Source organism: Dryas octopetala, chromosome 1 (assembly GCF_963921425.1).
Source record: "Dryas octopetala chromosome 1, drDryOcto1.1, whole genome shotgun sequence".
Lineage (NCBI taxonomy): Eukaryota > Viridiplantae > Streptophyta > Magnoliopsida > Rosales > Rosaceae > Dryas > Dryas octopetala.
The window spans coordinates 30,437,283-30,456,738 of NC_141366.1; the positions used below are offsets into that span (position 1 = coordinate 30,437,283).

At 34.1% G+C, this 19,456-nt stretch overlaps 2 protein-coding genes across 4 annotated transcripts; one reads left to right on the plus strand and one right to left on the minus strand.

The window, feature by feature from the left end:
- Positions 1-1,985: 1,985 nt before the first annotated feature.
- LOC147299679 (uncharacterized) lies at positions 1,986-4,398 on the plus strand. Its single transcript, XM_086228651.1, has one exon. The coding sequence runs from the start codon at positions 2,189-2,191 to the stop codon at positions 2,492-2,494; it is 306 nt and encodes a 101-aa protein (XP_086084777.1). The 5' UTR covers positions 1,986-2,188; the 3' UTR covers positions 2,495-4,398.
- Positions 4,399-4,553: 155 nt separating this feature from the next.
- KCO1 (Outward rectifying potassium channel protein) lies at positions 4,554-6,739 on the minus strand. Of its 3 annotated transcripts, none has more exons than XM_086228650.1 (3): positions 6,575-6,739; positions 5,029-5,978; positions 4,554-4,915 (listed from the first exon to the last, which is right to left on the minus strand). In XM_086228650.1, exons 2-3 carry the CDS (start codon positions 5,928-5,930, stop codon positions 4,753-4,755), a joined length of 1,065 nt encoding a protein of 354 aa, XP_086084776.1. In that variant the 5' UTR covers positions 5,931-5,978; positions 6,575-6,739; the 3' UTR covers positions 4,554-4,752. The 3 variants fall into 3 exon arrangements, with proteins under 3 accessions (XP_086084776.1, XP_086084774.1, XP_086084775.1); XM_086228648.1 differs by having other exon boundaries at positions 5,029-5,963; positions 6,575-6,733; XM_086228649.1 differs by having other exon boundaries at positions 5,029-5,963; positions 6,461-6,591.
- Between the last annotated feature and the right edge of the window lie 12,717 nt (positions 6,740-19,456).

A 19,456-nucleotide genomic window follows, 5' to 3' on the forward strand; every position in this document is an offset into this window, starting at 1 on the left:
GCCCGTTTACACACATATATATTTTCAATAAAAAAACATAAGATTTTGGTTATATTTTGATTCGAACATGAGACCTCACAGAACTAACTTCAACTCTCGACCAACTAAGTTGACTATTTTATTTGTTTAGTTTGTGAATCATAACATATTTAATATGTTTTTTATTTGTTTACTCCAATAAATTAGGTTTTATATAATGTATTAATAATTTAATATATAAGGAATCTCAAGTTTTATATTAAATATTTAAATGGATTATTTGGGGTTTAGATTGTTTTAAAACTTAAAAAGTATTATTTGGGGTTTGGTGAATGTTTGGGGTTTAGAGTTTTTATTACATATGTTTTATAAACATACAATGCAATCGTGTTTCCAACAATCTGAACCGTTCATTTTTTAGTTCTTCACTCAAAGATTATTCCTGCAAAAAATTAGCTCAATCAGATATGTATAAGTTAGGTAAAGGTGGTCCAACTTATGTACGATCGTAGTTTTTTTAATGATAATCGAACAGGTAAATGAATTCTAATTTGGCTGATTTTTTGTAAGGATGATCTTTGACTATGAACATAGAAAATGAACGGCTCAGATTGTTGACATCACGTTGTGGTCTTCACAATTATGGAAACGACAAGGTTTCAATAGGAAAGTTATTATAATTATACTCTTCAAATGTATTTATATGTAGAAGCTCACATCTCAATCGTGTTTTCAACGATCCAAATTGTTCTTGTTTTAGTTCTCCACTCAAAGATAATCTATGCAAAAAAATTAGCTCAATCGGAAATATAAAAGTGAGGTAACAATGGTCGAATTAATGAACGATCGTGGTTTAATAACTTTAATTATAGTTGTATTATAAAAGTTGTATATACACATATACATTTATGTTTTATTATAGTTGTAATATTGTATATAATTTTAAAAGTTTATTATTTATGATATTACACTATTACTAACATAATGGTATTATATAATAACTTAATAAACATATTAATAATTTATTGGAGTAAACAAACGAAAAAGCTATTAAATATGTTATAATTCACAAACTAGACAAATAGACTAGTCAGCTTAGTTGATTAAGAGTTGAAGCTTGTTATGTGAGGTCTCATATTCGAATCACAACATAGTCGAAATCCTATATTTTTTTTTATTGAAGATATATATGTGTATAAATAGGCTTTGGGCCCATTATAGGCCGCCCATTCGGGCCTGCAAGCCCCGAGCCCGATGGGCGAGCCTTGGGTTTGTGTATTAAGGTCCAACCCTAGCCCGGCCTGGCCCGAAAGCCCTATTGGGCTCCTCTAACTCAAGCCCAAGCCCGAAAAATTTAGGCTCATTGCCGACCTCTAATGTGAGGTCTTATGTTCGAATTACAACATAGTCAAAATCCTATATTTTTTTATTGAAGATATATGTGTATAAATGGACTTTGGGCCCATTCTGGGCCTCCAAGACCACAAGCCCCGAGCCCAACTGGTGGGCCTTGGACTTGTGTATTAAGGCCCAAGCCCAGCCCCGCTCGGCCCGAAAACCCTATTGGGCTCGATTAGGGCCAGCCCTGCCCATTGACGACCCCTAACTCTACAATAGACTGGGCCAAGAGGGACAAAAGATAGAGAGAAGGGGAAAGAGGAGAGAGAGAGGGAAAGAGGCAAAAGGAAGGAGAGTGCAAAGAGAGAGAAGGGAAAGGGGCTGGTTGAACTGCCCGTGATGGGGGTGGCTAAGGGTAGGTCGGGGTAAGATCTGAAAAACCTTGATGTTCTGTTGTTTTTTTGTCCATTATTGTAATTTCATATTAGGTTAAATTTGTAATTTAAAAAATTCATATGGAGGGGTGTGTAATGAGAGAAAGTGAGGTGTGCATATAGAGCCTGCCAAATTATTTGCTTGGCGTTTTTGATGTCATATGAACCAAGAAACCCCTAGAAAAGGAGACTTGATGGGCATTTTGGTAAAACTGCAACTTAATTACCAATTTACCATAAAAGATTAAAAAAATAAACAAGTTCACAATCATGCACTCCTCCAAAACAAAGCTCAGGAAACCAATACATTTGTCCTTCAGAGAATCTCTGCACTGAGAGAGATAAAACCTCACACAATCTCTCTCTCTCTCTCTCTCCAAAATCCAACCCCAATCTTACAAATCTTCAATCTTGAAAATCCAAGCAAGACCCAACTCATGGAGATCCCAGAAAAGCTGCTCAAGTTCAAGTTCCACTTCCTCTTTGCACTCATTTTGTGCTTCACCCTCTACTCTCTAACCCTCTTTGCCCCCAGATTTCTAACCATTTTGGCTTACTTTTGGCCCCTCTTCCTCTCCACCGCTCTCTTCCTCTTTGCTGTGCTTGTCTTCGGCAAGACCTCGTTACCGGCTACCGACGCTTGCGCTGACAAAGCCGGTGAAGGCCTCCTGGATTACGTCGCCGGCCAACCGGAACACGCCGTAGAAAGTTACAAGTCCGAGGAGCAGTCAGTTACTAGTTGAGGAAAGAGAAATGGAATGTAATATTTGTCTCTTTAATTTCTAACTTTTTTTGTCTTTTATTTTCTGTCTCTTCCCTTTGGTTTGTAGTTGACAAAAAGTGAACTGTAAATTCCGGGAAGAATAATCTCGTTAATGGCATATGGGTCCCTTTCATTTTCGCTTTCTTTTAAATATATTTTTGGTAAATTTCTTAAATTATTCTTTAGTTAATCTCGAAAATTATTTTGTTGATATATTATTTGTTATTACTATTATCCAGAAAAAGTAGCTGGGAAAGTTAAGCCTTTTTTTTTTATTTTCTTGGAAAAAATAACAGGTCCATTAGAAAATTAAATTCATTCTAAAAATTAGAAAAACTAGTAGTTTTATATTATGTAAACTCGTGCATTATTTGAAATCAAATTGAAATGTTGACTGAAATGAAAATTGGAGATCTCGATCTACACATATGCTTGATTTGTAATTTGTTTAAATTACCAACTTTCGTATGACATATAAAGCATATAAGCATATGTCAAAATTTTAAAATTAAAAAGATAATTAAATGTCAGGGATGTCTGTAACTCTGTATCCTATTCCTACTACAACTTTTTCTGAGTCTTATTCTTTAAAATTCTTGACCAAAAAAAAGATTCTTTGAAATTCAAAATGTAATAATTTTTTGAAATTTGAATAGAATTTTTGTTTATAAAGAAATCTGGGAATGTTTTGATTTGGTGGCAGAGTGGAAGTGAGGGGTGTGAGGGTGCGATCTAGTCTGTGAGTGGTGACTGGACTGCGTCTGGCCACTTTCCAAAGTCACCCACGTTTGTGTTTAACGTGTAATGAATGACTCTAGTGGGTTTAATTTGTCTTAATTATTTGTTTTTTGTGCTTAAATAAATATATAATATTTACCTCTCTAATCTTTTACAGTTCATGATAAGCCCTAGATTTGTGTACTATGCACAGATACCAACAATACATTTTTCTTGTATTAATGTATTGGTACGTAATACATTAAAGTCTAGGCAAGTACCAATCTCTGTGCTATAAAATAGAGGTTTTTTGAAACTTGAAAGTTGTACACTTCCTCTCTCTTTCACCCTTTTTTATTCTCACTCTACAGTCTTGGGTAAATTGCATAATTAACGGTTGTTGATTGATGTACATCTCACAGCAAGTTTTTACTATAAGCCGACTAGGTCTTTGGCCGTCAAAACTACTAAATAATGAGGAACATCTGTGCATTTTAAGTGGGCACAGATGCCATGATGTGACGGCCCCTAAAAATGGATCAAGTGGATTAATTATGGCCCCATGAAGGCATGAACCCTACCTGAGTTTTCAAGAAGTTGCATGATTATCCACAAGGTGTGGGGACCACATCTTAGTGCGCCTCACAGTCCACAGCCACAATCATTCAGTTTGACATCAGAGGCCAATATTGCCAACATGTGCTTGCCAGGCCCAACTCAAAAGCCCAAAGAATCATGCTACGTGTAGTTACTGTACACGACTTCCCGTTCATGGAGTAAATAAATGTCTTAACTGAAAAACAACACAAGATAAAATGTGTACAAGTTCATCAACATGCACATTGCATTTCCAGTCATTAAAGCATTGCAATATCTAACCCAAATTTTAATCTATACATCTATCATCTTTATAATCTATGCCTACTATTATTTAAGAAACTGTCTTTTATCAGTACTGTTTAGAAACCTATGATGATATGATCATAGTACACTACCCCACTCTCATCTTTCATCTTTAAAACAACCCACTATCCTTCAATACATCCAACCTTCTTTTTCTCACTCCCAACTCTCACCGCATTGCACATGCATTGCACAACCTCCTAGTCTCTCATATTACAAAATGATTTATCCCCATTGGAAAAATTTCTTGAATATAAAAGGACTGAAATGTGGCTTTGCTTTCAAACAAAAAAATTCCTATGTCAGTAATTGACACTGTATACTTTGATTTCACAAATGGTATTAATCCAGTAAACAATCGTTATGTTATCGGGTTAACAAGAATAAAAAATATGACAATTGGGATTAACAGAGAAGTGTGACAAAGATGAACCATGATCACTAAAATGCTCAGCTTAGAGATGTTGGATTGTTTTTGATATGGCCTTATGCATATAAATTTATATCATACAAAGGGTAAGCAATCACACATGTTACAAACTTACAAGACACCTCCCAGATTACTCTGAATATCCTTCCAAAAGGGTATAAGTGGAAAGCCACAGCATGATGCCCGAGTTACCCCTCTGTTTGAGATGATTGAGCAAGCATTATATCTGATTTTGACAAGGCTCCTGACTGATCAACATCAAGATCTTCAAACTCCTCCATTACAAGTCTAATATCTTCTTGGCTAATCTTCCCCATCTCTTTGAGCTTATATATGACAAACTCCGCAGCCCTATGGAAAAGGAAGGAGAAGAAAGAGCTTGTTAGAAACCATGCATCAGCAAATAAGAATTCAGAAATAAGCCCATAATTCACATATAATTCTGAAAAAAACATTCAACTTACCCAACTACCCCGTCGTCATCAAGATCAGCTGCCTCTAAATCTACGTTGGTCGTCCTACGAGCAAGAACCCAGTTGACCAATTTCCTTTGTCTGCTCTGGGAGTTTAGCTCAGCAACGTAGAGGAAAAACTGAGCTAAACAAATGGTACTTGTCAATATCCAGAATACTGCAAAAACACGCCCTGCTTTAGTTGAGAAGCTCTTATCTCCATACCCCAGGGTTGTGATGGTAGAACAAACGCAATAAAATGCATCCACAAGGTCCAATTTCTCAACAGTAGCTAGGAAGGTCGTGCCAGCAGTTATGAGTACCAAAAGAAGTATAAAGACCAAAATACATTTGTACCTCAGGCTGTTAGTCTCAACATCTTTAAGAATTTCAGAGGGACCAACTTTTTGATGGATATGAAAGGCTTTAGCAAGCAATATTTCCTGCTTCTCTACCAAATAGTCTGCTGCTTTGCTCAAGATCAACCCAACGAGAGCTATGCCTGTGAAGACAAAAGCACAAGCCAGTAGTTTCGAAAGAATGCTGTTGGGTACTAGGTCTCCATATCCAACAGTGGTCATTGTCACAATACAGAAATAAACAGCATCAAGAAGTTCATTTGTCTTCTCTCCCTTGATCTGGTTCCTGACGAGGTAGAAGCATATAGTCCCTATGCTTAAGTAGACAGTCAAGAATATAGCTACTTCACGAAAATTTGGGTGTAAATTTCCAAAAATGGATGAAGAATGTGGAACTGAACCAATGCCGGTTGTATTTAGGGGTATCTTTTCAGCAAGAGGAGCACTTCTAGTACGCCGATATCTTCCAGCCTTTGAAGCATTCTTGTTATGTGTTTGGGGTGAAGGATCAATTAGTCCTGAAAACAAGGGTTCTCTCACACCATTGCTACCCATTAGGATGATTCTGATCTCAGCAAATTAGAAGACCTGCATAACCAGAAACTTTAGCCAGGTTGTGAAAGATGAGCCTCAATTCAACAATATTGATTCAGCTTTTAAGTTCCAATCTCTAATCAATTAATTCTTCTATTAGTTACCAGGAAGCATATTAATTAATTAGTTCATGTACCATCATCAATTGCAAGTAAACCTCATTTTTCATCTCCAAAAAAAGTTTACAAATACCCAATACAGATTCATCAAAATATTGAATTTTCTTTTCCAAAATTTATGGAAAAATCAAATTAAGAAAGTTTAAGAAAACTAGATTCATTTCAATACAACCCAAATTTTAATAAGGCAAAAAAAAAAAAAAAAAAAAAACATGAAACCCATGAACCAAAACCACCATTTTCTATAAATCATAATTAGTAAAGAATTGGCTGCACAATGAATGATCAATCTAAGTAACTGTACTGACAGAAGAAGCTCAGTAATTTTTTTGCAATTAAGAGCTTGCTTTCAGATCAACAGAAATAACTTACTATAGCGTTCCATTCCAGCAAGGAGCAGTAAATATTTGAATCTAACCACAGTAAACACTCTACTCTCTTTCTCTCAAACCGGAAATAAAACTACAAAATTAAGAGAAAACTCACCAGGATAAGCAAGTTCGAATTTTTTTGTCCTTAATTCTTGAAAATTCTGAAAGATCTGAGCCGTTCGACTCCCATTACTGATTTTGTCACTCGCCGCGTCGATATTGGAAAGAGGAGGTGCTTTAAACACAGCATAAGACAAGCACTTTTGCTGTTAGTCGGTACATTACTCTGGTACTCCAAAGTCCAAACGGCGCCGTGTTTGATCCGTGTGCGACGTGTCGGATACTACGCCACAACATGCGGCAATGAACCCCTCACCTCGTCACCTCAATACAAAAACACAGCAATGAACCCCTAAATATCTTTGATCATAGAGTTAAATACAAAAATGGTTCACGAACTTTACAGTGAATCTCAATTTAGTCCACTAACTATAAAAAATGTCAATTTGGTCCACAAACTTTTCAAGTTGTACCAAAGCAGTACAAATGTTAACTTTCATTGAAAAATTTAACGAAAATCGGTCATATGCACAACAAGTGACCACATTTTCAAAGATATTTTAGTTCGCTCATCACATTTTCATGTGATCAATTCCGTTAATTTTTTGATGAAAATTAACATTTGTACTGGTTTGATACAACTTGAAAAGTTCGTGGACCAAATTGACATTTTTTATAGTTAGTGGACCAAATTGAGATTCACTATAAAGTTGGTGGGCCATTTTTGTATTTAACCTATCTTTATATTATAAAGGCAAAAGAAGATTTTGGTGTTACACGCTTCACTAAAAATAGAATTGTTTAAATTACCCTTCATTTAACAAACAGTCTCATAAAAAGAACATAATAAATTAAGGCATAATTGTAAAATACAACCATTAAAATAAAATTTAATACATAAAAAAAAACACTCAATCACCTTAAAACATGAAGAGAGTGATGAAAAGTTATAAAATTAAAAATAAAATGCAAAAATAAAAACGCACAATAAAAATATCAATTAACACATGCGAAGCGCATGCTAAAAGGCTAGATAACACTCTGAATTTTCGGCTTTTGTTAATTTCGTTAGTTAAGTCTCTAACCTTATTCTTAAGGTTTGTTTAAAGGAATTGAAGTTTTCCTTAACTTTATTTTAACTAACTTAGGTCTTTGGTCATGGCCTTGGAGTTTAGTTGTTTGAAAATGAATTCTTGAAAAAAGAAATTCAAGAGATTGACGATTATTTTATTTGTTTACATATTTCAGAATTAAATTATGAAATGAGGAATTTTCATAATTTTTCTGGAAGTGTTTTGATTATTTGAGGCTATAGGAAATTAGTCCTCATCAATACGAGTCCGTAAGATTTTTTGGAAAATTATTTGGAGTCCCGATCTATTTTTGGTGATTTAACGAAGTTTGAAAAATACGAAAAAAAGGAAAAAAGAATTAAAAGTGAAAAGGTGGTTGACTGGGCTGTCACACGCCGACGTGGCGCGACGTGATTGCCTCAAGCGGCATTGACGAGGCGCTGACGAGCTGACGCAGACGAGCTCAAGGGAGCAGAACGAGACGCGCTACACATGATCACCTTCCCAACTTCTAATCTCAGCCATTCCGCATCATTAAACCCTCTTAATCTCAGCCGCCCATTTTGATTAAAAACCAGTCAGCCATCTCTCTCTCCTGACCCGCGTGTCTCACCATGGGTCGACCCGAATCCATTTTGTGAGACAAAATGGATGATCCGACAGAGTATTAGTGACCCAGTTCGAATTTTTCAGTGTTTTTCCCTTGTTTTTGACACTTTTGACAATCATATCTCACATTAGAAATTCACAACTTCTTCCCACCCTCTTGTGCCTATAAATAAGGACCCTTGTATTTCATTTTCACTTGCACCACTAAATAGAGTTTGAGAGTTTCTCACTCTAACTTTAGTTTCTTTTTCTCTCTCTAGAAAGATTATTATTCTTTCTATTATGAAGCAAGTTCATATTTTTGAAAAGCTCTCTCCTAGTAAAATATTTTGAGGTTTTCCCTTGGAGGAGAAGACCCAAGTTTGGAGGAGTCCCTTAGGAGTGGAGTCTCTGAAGGTCTACAACTGGGTAAGTCTTTTATTTATTTTTCAGCCTTATTTATTTTTCTTAGGCTTTAATATTATGTTGCATGCTTAGATTAATTAAGTATGATTTATTTATTAAACATGCCTATGTTTATTTTGGAGACTTTAATTGCTTAATTTATTTGGTTAATTAAGCATGATTAGTTGTAACATTAATTTGGAAATTAATTGAAGGTTATTAACTTGTAGAATTATAGAAAATTAGGATTGAATATCAAATTCCAATAATTTTTTGGTATAGCATGAAGACTATATAATATTTCAATTGAACTACCAAATTTAAATGTAGTTTTTTAAATTAGGTCACAAATATGTTGACCCCTTTGATTTGAGCTTTTTCCATTTGACATTTTTGTCATTTGGCCCACATATGATCGGTGTTAATTAAAATTTATGAGATTTTGACAAAATTGCCCTTGAGGCTTTTATATTATCTTGAAATTTGTTAATGTTGTCTCAACTTCATATTTAGTTGTGACTGTACGACACTCACAACTTCAAATTTAGTTGTGACTAAACGACAGTCACATCTAAGTTGTGAGATAGTCTCAGTTAAGTTGTGATTTGATTGAATTTTTTTTAGAGAAATTATACTACAATATAGTATAAATAGAGGTCAAAACAATACTTTTACTCAAATAATACATAGTATAGTGGTGTGAGTTGTCTCTTTCAATTTACCAAGACAGTCACAATTAAGTTGTGACTAGATTGATTTTTTTTTTAACACAATATAATATAAATTAGTGTAATATTTGTGATGTAATATTACTTTTATTTTTTTATTGTAGTGGCATGTGATGTAATATTTGTAAATTTTAATACCTTTTACTTTATTTTTTTGTTTAACTTTTCAACTAGTACCTATTCTAAAATGCTATTTAATTTTGGTACCTAAACTAAAAAGTTATTGAAATTTAGTAGTTAAAATCAATGGACTTTAGAAATTAAATTCGATTTAAGCTATTACTTAAGCTTGATTAATTAGTAGAATATTTTGGAAAAATACTAATTAATTAAAAACTTGGATAATACTTAGGTTTGATTTATTCTAACCTAACTTAATTTGTGGAATTGCTTTAAACCAAGGCAATTAGTCAAGTGGTTTGACTTTGAAATTAACTTGAAACTTATAAACCCTAAGGAGTAGAGTTTAGTCAGAATCTTTAGGTGTGTGTGACCTAAAAGGATGAGTCATAACGAGATTGTGTTTAACTTAACTTTGACTAAGTTGTCGTATTGTCGGACAAAAGGAACACCAGTTACTGAATGATTTCTTTGTGATGTGAGAAGAAGGCGATTGATTCGAGACGAATGAGAATGCATAGGCTATGTAAGAGAATACGTGAAGAGCATTGGATTCTAGGTAGGGGATTTATCCTATATTCCTGATTATGGACTTTGTGTGTGTTTGTGTTTTTAAATTATTATAACATGCTATATTTGTATGATTGGTCTGAGAGTTTGGGTAGTGTAGTACGTGACCTTGGGTTCAAACCCCTAAACCTTCTAGAAGAATTGATCAGTATATTATGGGAAGCTTAGCCAAGCCAATACGTGGCTACATGTGCTTGTGTGAAGCGGGGACCTATGATTGATCATGTGACAGTAAATACGGTTTCTCAATTGCGAGTTGATATTTCTGTTTACCGTGACACTCTCGCTATGGATGCTATTTCTTTTATTATAGCTGGCCATAGTCGTACCGAAAGTGTATTGACCATTTGAATTATCATTATATATGGATTTGCATGTTTATAATCATAAAGAGACGAACTTGGACGAGGGTTGAGCATAGTAGCATCTTGAGACTTGTCAACTTCTTGGATTCAATTGGTGTTGTTTATTCGATATTTCGTATCGAGCATGTTTTGTTGATCTCTCCTATATTGATTTAAGATGGTTTTGAGTTGTTCACTTTGATTTTACGTTTGCGTAGTTTTGAAACCTTTATTCTATACTTGCTGTGTATTTCGAATTTAAAAAATTCTTCAAGGTTGCAACGAACTACCGTAACCTTGGGAGTTAGCTTTATAAAGAAGTTTTGTTTTTACTTCACATGTTTTCCACTATTTTTTATCTCTAATCCAACCCGGTCCCATTAAATTAAAATGCTCAACCTATCTTGAGTATCTTGGGATATTAATGCGTGATTAGTGACATTAATCTCTTGGGACATTCAAGATAGGTGCATCTGTTGCATACCTAGGGTTCGAGGTGTGACAGTTAGTTTACCCATAATGATTGTATGTGTGTTGAAATTTCAGTAAACTAGTAACACCATATTTTGTTTAGTCTTTGAAGGGGAGGGGCTTAAAACTATTTTTTTACGGTTTTTTGCACAACAATTTTCTAATATAAAATTTGATGGATATTTGAATTGTAATTTAAGTCCTTTAACTATGCAGCCATATTAGGTGTATGTTTTGGCCGAATAGGATAGAAAATAGGGTGTTCCAATTATAATCCAAAATTTTTTGAAAAGCAATTTCTATTCAAAATCCTATTCCAAAAAATCAGAATTTCATCATCTCATTCCAATTCGAAATTTTCAAAATTTTTGGGTAATACTTCGGAATATTTGAAAAAAGATGATTTCAATAATTGGAATTCTCACATTTTCATATTTTCAGAATATTACTAAACTCATAATTACTAGTTACATATATATATATATATAACGTTTGAATATAGAGAACATAAACATATACCAAGAATATGTGTGTGTGTGGGTGTGTTCATTAGCATGTATCTTTATAGAATAAAAAAATATTTATATTTTAAAAACATATAATTATAAGTATTAGTCTTCTTTTTCAGTATATATGTATTAAAACAAATAAAAAATAATGAACATATAGTGGAAGACCAAATAAATTAGAATATATAATATTCATATAAATTCAAAATATTTCAAAATTATTAGATTAGAATGCCTTCAAAAAAGTTTTAGAATTTTTCATATTGGAATTCGAATCATATTGAAATTCACAAAAGCATTCCACTTCCAATCCAATATTTTTCAAAATTTTTAGAATTTGGTTTTTCGGATTTGATTTGATGTGCTGAAGTTGAAAATTTGCGGATTGGAATCGGTTGGAATTGGATTTTCCAATCCAAATTACACACCCAAATCAAATCCGAATGTGTGTTCTATGGCTAATCAAGAGTGGTCTTGAGGACAACATTTTGGGCCATCATTCGTCAACCAAACTCATGAACTGACGAATGATACCTTAGAGCTATTTAAAAGGAGAGTATAAATGGATAAAAGCTGTTATCCACTAGGCCTATACATCTTTGTTGATTGTTCTTAAATTATTCCTGACCAGAGGGATCACTTTTTGGGTAACAATGCACCCAAGATAGATCATCATAGCTCTTTAGCATGCTCGATTGAGGAGACAGTTAGTCTCGAACTGTGCATGTGAGGGTCACTAGGGTAAGAGTATAGGTGCCTATCGAAGCATAGTTACACTAAACTGATCCTACTAAATGAGATCCTTGTATGGGATGAAACAAACGTCAATCAAGATTTCATAAGGTTGTAGCATATTCGAACTAGTCCTTTAACTTGAGACACCAGGATTGTCTTGTATTTCTGCTCATTATATTTGGTGATATAATGCATGTGTGCCAATGTACAATGTGTGTATCGCTGGGTATAGTGAAAATGGTACGAAAACATATGAGTGGTCAACAATGGATTTATCGCCCCTTATCCTAAAGAGGAAGGAAAATGTGTTTTATGCGATTGATCTAATGTGAGTCAATGACTTTGGCCGAAGCATATGGGTGAAATGAAAAATTATTAGGTGTATCCGATACACCGTCATGTGGTGTAACAAATCCAACATATAATAGTATTATTGGATGATATATTTATATTAGTAGGGTATAATATTCATACATCATATGTGATCGAGACACTGTGAGACTAAAGGATAAATGGACTGAATCGAATTGTACCTACAAATGAATAGGTTCTAATAATCTATTTAATTTTGGTAAGCCTAAAACATAGCTTAGTGTCACTCAAGAGCTTTAAATACTTGGTGAATAATATGTCTAATGTATATGTATATATTCGTATATTGAATGAGATGTTTAACTGTTGGACAATTACTTTGTTCAAAAGCCGATTAGTTGGTTTGATAATTAATCAATGCATTTTTTGGCATGGGGTGTATTAGTGTATATATAACATATTCATGAGGTTGTTTAAATTTTTTTTTTTTTTTTTTTTCAGATACATTAGTTGACCAAAGGAAGCCATACATGCTCATATTTCTGGCTCTGGTGCTCACATACATCATCCATGGTGCATGTATTCTTGGCTTCTAAATTCTCAATGAATGAAGGAATAGATGAAATTCAGGGTTATGAGTTGTTTGGTTTAGCAAGATTTGGAAAGAATAGGTGGTTTTTTTAGTCAAGGAAGATAGATGGTTGTGTATTATATATGCTCATGTGTTATGGATTTCTAGGGCGTGCATGAACAATTCCGACTTTTACAAATCGTTGTTGTTGGCCTAGCTTTGGTGGTCGCGTTGCTGATGTCTTATATCAACTCTACTTGATGGCAATCTAATACACCTTTTTTTTTTCTTTTCTTTTTTGCCATGACTAATTCACTTTCTTAAGAACAAAAAAGAAGAAGCATAATTTGAGTATTGAAATGGCTTTCTATGGGACCATCACTTTGATGTCTTTGCATTCTTCAAACCAAGGCATGATTGAAATCAGGGCTTGATAATTAAGTTAATAAGAAAAACTTACTTGCCTCATTTGATTTAATATCCCTGAGTGGTGATGAGAATGGTTGACAAAAATTCAAAGCAAAATAAATGAAAAGTCATGTCATAACTCCTGTAATGAATGTGACACAAAATCAAATAGATTTCAGAGGCAACTACTATTGGATGCAAAAGCAATGCCAATGCTGAGAATGCGCGTGAACTAATAATTAAATGCTCCAAGTGGCAGCCTCAACCACAATTCCTTTCACCACCAACATGAAACACACTTTTTAGAAAGAAAAGGTTTGGCCCTCTCATAAGGAATCAAATGCTAGAAAAAAGTGTGACATCAATCAAACATTCCAAACAAAAAACCTTGTACATCTAGATGAGAATAAAACTTTTGCAAACATCATATTTTGAGGGTTTCCAATATCAAATACAAAGCGAGCCAAATGACCTCAGCAGTAGTCGCCCATAAAATTGAAAGAAAAAGGAATCACCAATACGACAAAAGACTTCAGCTGGAAACCATATCAACACAAAATGCAATCAAGCTTTCTTGTCACTTGGCTTTGCATCCTTATGTTCCTGAACAACTAGTAAAAACTTCTTCACTTTCTATTAGAAAAAAAAAAAAAGAAAAAAAAAAGAATCATAGGAAACATGTAATTGTGAAACTGTGCATTTAATTTTTTGCTTTCTCATCCCCTTTATTTTCACCATACCACACATATACACACACCAAAAATTTTTGCTTTCTCATCCACTATAATCCAACTCAAATATCAAAAAAACTAAATTGTAAACCCATAATACATGTAACTCAAAAACTCAAAATTTCCTAATCATCTAAATCAGTTGCTAATAAATTAAAAAAAAAAAAAAAACTTAAAAGGAAGATTCGTTTGCCCAAAGATCCCAAGAAGGAATATCAACAAAGGGGATAATGGCAACACCAAAGCATATAGGTCACGTCGCCCTTCTCCCTCCGTCTCGTGTTGGCCTTGTCCCTCCCTCTCGTGTGGGCCTTCTCCCTCTTGCTTTGTTTCTTTTGTGATCGAGCTCTCACTCTTTCCTTTTTTTTTTTTTTTTTTTTTTTTTCAGTTTCTCTTATTTAGTTTTTTGTTTTATTAATTGTAATTTCACATCGAAATCAAATGCCACGTCATTTAATGAGTATACATTAGTTTTATATTAGATTATTGGATCTTCTAAGATCTCAAAAAAGTGTTTGTCCCATAATTCTTGCTTCCAAGTGTTTGCTCGCCTCCACAAGTATTTGGCAAAGTAATTAAGAAGCATGAATTAAAAGGTAATTGAGGGTAATTTTGACATTGCCATTAATAAAAGGAGATTTGATAATTTTTTTTTTTTTAAAAAGAGGAGCAGGATTACATTTTTATTGTCACTGAGTATAATAGTAAATTTTCTAATCTATATTAAAAATTGGGAGGTGCGAATCCTGTGTAAAAAAAAAAAAATAGTGGTGATATTCCCTCCCCCCATTCATATTTTCTCACCCACCAATTTTTTGCCCCCTTTTTGAATTTTCAAAAAATATAAATTTAATTATTTCACCCCTTTTTTTCCTAAATTACCCTTATCTCTTTCCCTTCCCCATCATCTTCCCCTTCTCCCACACTCTAACCTTGAAAAGGGAAAATGAAAGAAACCAATCATGGCTGTTGCAATTACTGTAGCTCCTTTGCGGATCTATTGGAGGATCTTAATGATTAATTTTTTTTAAAGTGGTAATTGCTTCATGGATTTGTTTAATGGCTAGGATATTTTAGGATTTTTAGTCATGAATTTGTTAAGAGATTTATTATTATTACATTAAAAATATGATTATTTTTAAATCCAATGCTCCTATAAGGTGGATGATCTATCAATGTATAGTGCCGGGCTGATCAATTGCCATGAAAGATGGACTATCATCGCTGACATGAAACCATGAGTTCTTCTAATTTAAATGTGTCCTTTTCAGTAATTTCATAAAAGAGTGAAATTTAGTGAATTTAAAAACAAAAAAAAAAAAGGGTGGAGAAATAAGATTGTGGGTGGGAATAGTAGCACTAAAAAAATGGATGGTTTGAGATATGTTTGCTTGAAGAATCAAGATGTACTACTGATGATTTGATTTTATGAAAAAGTTAAGTTTTTCTCATAATGTATTGAAATTCAAGTGTCGTTAGAGCCTGATGTGCCGTGTGAGAAAAGACCCGAATAAGTACCGAGAGGGAAACAGGAAAGGGTAAGATTAAGATATGTTATATGTGCTATGTAAGGAAAGACCCGTATAAGTACTAAGAAGGAAATTTAAAGGGGTAAAAGTTGAGATATGTCAGTTGGGCTTGTAACAGTAAATTGAGACTTCAAAATAACCCACTATGATACATGAATCGAGATGATTGAAGTAATAATGTGTCAGTTGGGTTTTGTGGCAATGACTTGAGATTAATGAAGTAAACCCTTGTGTTGCCTCAGTTTAGTTAAACTGAGATGGATGCACGAAGGGTAACATTCAAATTGGACCGTTCTAGTAAGGGAAATGAGTGTGACTCATTAAATGGTTGTACAGGAAAAATTAAATTTTTTTTTTTTGCATTCATTAATAATTTATCACACCATACATTACACACACAATGCTTTTATATATGCATTGTCCTCATTGAAGTAGTTCTTGTCACAAGAAGGTAATGCAAGTTTCACGGTAACTGGAATCCGACACTTATAAAAAGTTGTTGTCAATAAGTTCGTTAGAGTGTTAAATCTCGAGGACGAGGATCTTTTAAGAGGGTAGAATGTAACAACTTGAATTTTTGGCTTATGGTAATTTTGTTACTTAAGTCTTTCAACTTTGTTCTTAAGGTTTGTTTAAAGGAATTACTAATTTCCTTAAATTTTGTTTTAACTAACCAACACCTTTGATTGTGGCTCTAGAGTTTAGTTTTGTGGAATTGAATTTTGGAAAAGGAAATTCAAGAGTTTGATGATTATTAAGTTTATTTTCATTTTTCAGAATTAAATTATGAAAGGAAGATTTTTCATACTTTTTTTGGAAATGATTTGACTATTTTGAGGTCATAGAAAATTAGTACTCAGTGAGACGAGTCTATAGAATTTTTCGGAGAATTATTTGGTGTCCCAAGCTACTTTTGGTGAATTTACGAAGTTTGGAGAAATTAGAAAAAATAGGAAAAAGGAAAAGAGAGCTGATTAGGATTGACAGCGCACACGTGGTGCGCTGTCATTGGGCGCTCAGGCTGATGCGGCGCCACTGTGGCGTTGAGTGAAGTGAGTTCACAAGCTCACGATGAGACGCGCTACACCAAATCTCTCTCACATGTCTTAATTTAGGCTGTTGGAGATCATTAAAGACCAGCCGATCTCAGTAGTCCGTTTCGTGTAAGGAACCGGTCAGTCAAACCGGGTCCTCTTGACCCGATTGTTCTCCATTCGGGAACCCGGCCCGTTTTGGCTCACAAACCAGGTGACCTGCCAGTTATTCCTTGACCCAATTCGTGTTTTTCCTTTGTTTTTGCACCTTTTGTGCATTTGGTCGCACATTAAAAACTTACAACTCATTCCCAACTTCTTGTGCCTATAAATAAAGACGAGAACTTCTCACTCTAACTTTGGTTTCTCTTTCTCTCTCTAAAAATATTATTATTCTTTTTATTCTGGAGCAAGCTCATATTTTTTAAAAGCTTCTTCCTAGTAAAATATTTTGAACTATTCTCTTGGAGGAGAAGTCCCAAGTTGGAAAGCTTAGTTGGAGTCTAGCTAAGGAGGTCTACAACCGAGTAAGTGTTCTAACATTTCTTATTTATTTTGAGGCTTTTAATTTTAGTCTTGCATATTTAATTAAGTTGAATTTATTTATTAATTAAGCATACTTTAGTTGTAGCCTTAATTTGGAGATTTAATTAAAGGCTAAGGGCATGCTAGGCTTAGCATGTCTCTATTGTAGAGATTAAGTTGAATTTAAATTATTATTCAACCTTGATTAATTAGTGGCTTATTTTGGAGATTATGCTAATTAATTAAGATATTTGGATAGTACTTAGGTTTGACCTATCCTAAACTAATTCCTAGAGTTTTCTAGGGACGTGTGACCTAAAAGGAAGGGTCATGACGAGATCTTGTTAAACTTAATTTTTGACTAAGTTGTCGTTTGTCGGACACTAGGAACACTAGTTACCGAAGGATTTCTTTGTGACGTGACAAGAAAGAAAAAGGATTTCGAGACAGATGGAGATGCATAGCAAGAAGAGCATTTGATTCCAGGTAGGAGGATTTATCCTACATTCCTGACTATGGACTCTTGTGTGTGTGTGTGTGTGTGTGTGTGTGATTTTAAATTATTATAACATGCTATTATTATTATGTTTATTATGATGGGTCTGAGAGTAAGAGTTGCATAACTTGTGACCTTGGGTTTAACTCTCTAAATCTTCTAGAAGCGGTGTTGTTATTAAGGTTGTGAATGGCTTAGTCAAGCCAAGCCATTACGTTGCGATGTGGGTTTGGACTAACATATGCTCATAACTTATAGGTGGCAGGTGATATGGTTATTTAATTGAGAGTCTCTACCTCTGTTGACCTTGGCACTCTCACTATAGTAGTTGTTTCTTTTGATTATAACTGGTCGTAGTTGTACTTAACGTGTATCGACTATCAGGTATGAATGATTTGTTATGGATTTGCATGTTTATAATATTGTTGTACAACCGAGTCATAAATGTTTTGAAATGATTACAAAGGGAAGGTTTTGAAGAACTTATTTTGGATGATTTTAAGGATCCGATAAAAAATGATTTCCACTATGCTTTTCACTGGAAAAAGATTTAGAGGTTTTCAAACTTAGCAGGGTCCCCTGAGGGGAAGCTATGATCGTATGTGATGCTTACCCCCTACATTCTTTTTGTTCTTTGTTTATTAGATGTTTTATAGGTACGAAGTACGATAAATAGACGAACTTAGACGAGGGTCGAGCAGAGTAGCATCGTGAGACCTGTTAACTTCCTAGATTCAATTAGTGATGTCATTTAATTGTTTTCTCATGTCGAGTATGTTTTAAATGATTTTTCCTCCATTGTTTGGAGATGGTTTTGAGCTATCTACTTTGATATTACGTGTTGCGTAGTTTTAGAATCTTTATTTTATTCTTACTATGTATTTCGAATTTATTTAATTCTTCAAGGTTGCAATGAACTACTGTAACCTTAGGGGTTAGTTTTATAAAAAAGTTTTACTTTTACTTCTCATGTTTCCGCTATTTATTATCTCTTATCCAACCCGTATTAAACCAAAAGGCCTAACCCGTCTTGGGTAACTTGGGAGACTAATACTTGATTTAGTGGAATTAATTTCTTGAGGCATTCAAGGTGGGTGCCTCTGTTGCATACCCGGGGTTCGAGGTTCGACATGCAACTCAAGGTGTGCATGATGTCTATTTGTTTTTCTCATTGCTGACTAATATTGTGAATTTGGTTAATTCTTCTTCCAAACGTGTTTCAGAGTTAAGGTCTACTCGAGAAGAATAAATTGCAAAACAACTGGAAGAGGGAGAACTTTAATCTGGTATAGGGGCTAATCATACTCGTAGTTTGTCACGACCTGAAGCTACTCGTTAGAGCTCTCATTTTTGTTCTATTAAAGGCTTAATTGTTTATACAGTGAAACTAGTGCAGTTCTCAAAAACATGAAGTAAAATGGACTCAACTTTAAAATACGTGGAGAAGCTAAATGTGCTTATAATGGTATGAGGTCATTTCAATTTTTGTTTCACTTGTATTTGACGAATAAAGTTATGAGAATCACTGATCTCATTTTAAAGCATTGCAAAATCAATCTCAAGACATCATACATTGCTATAAACTTAGTTTGAAGTACAAAATTTCTTCTTAAAAAAATGAGAAACAGTGGTTGTGATAATTTCATTAGGGATGTGGTATCATTTTGTGAAAAGGACATTGATGTCCCAGATTTGAGTGCTCACCATATGGAGGGTACATGTTGTTGTTGTCAGCAACCAAGGAATGAAATTTCGTTTTTTGGGGTCACCGAGATTTTATCATACATC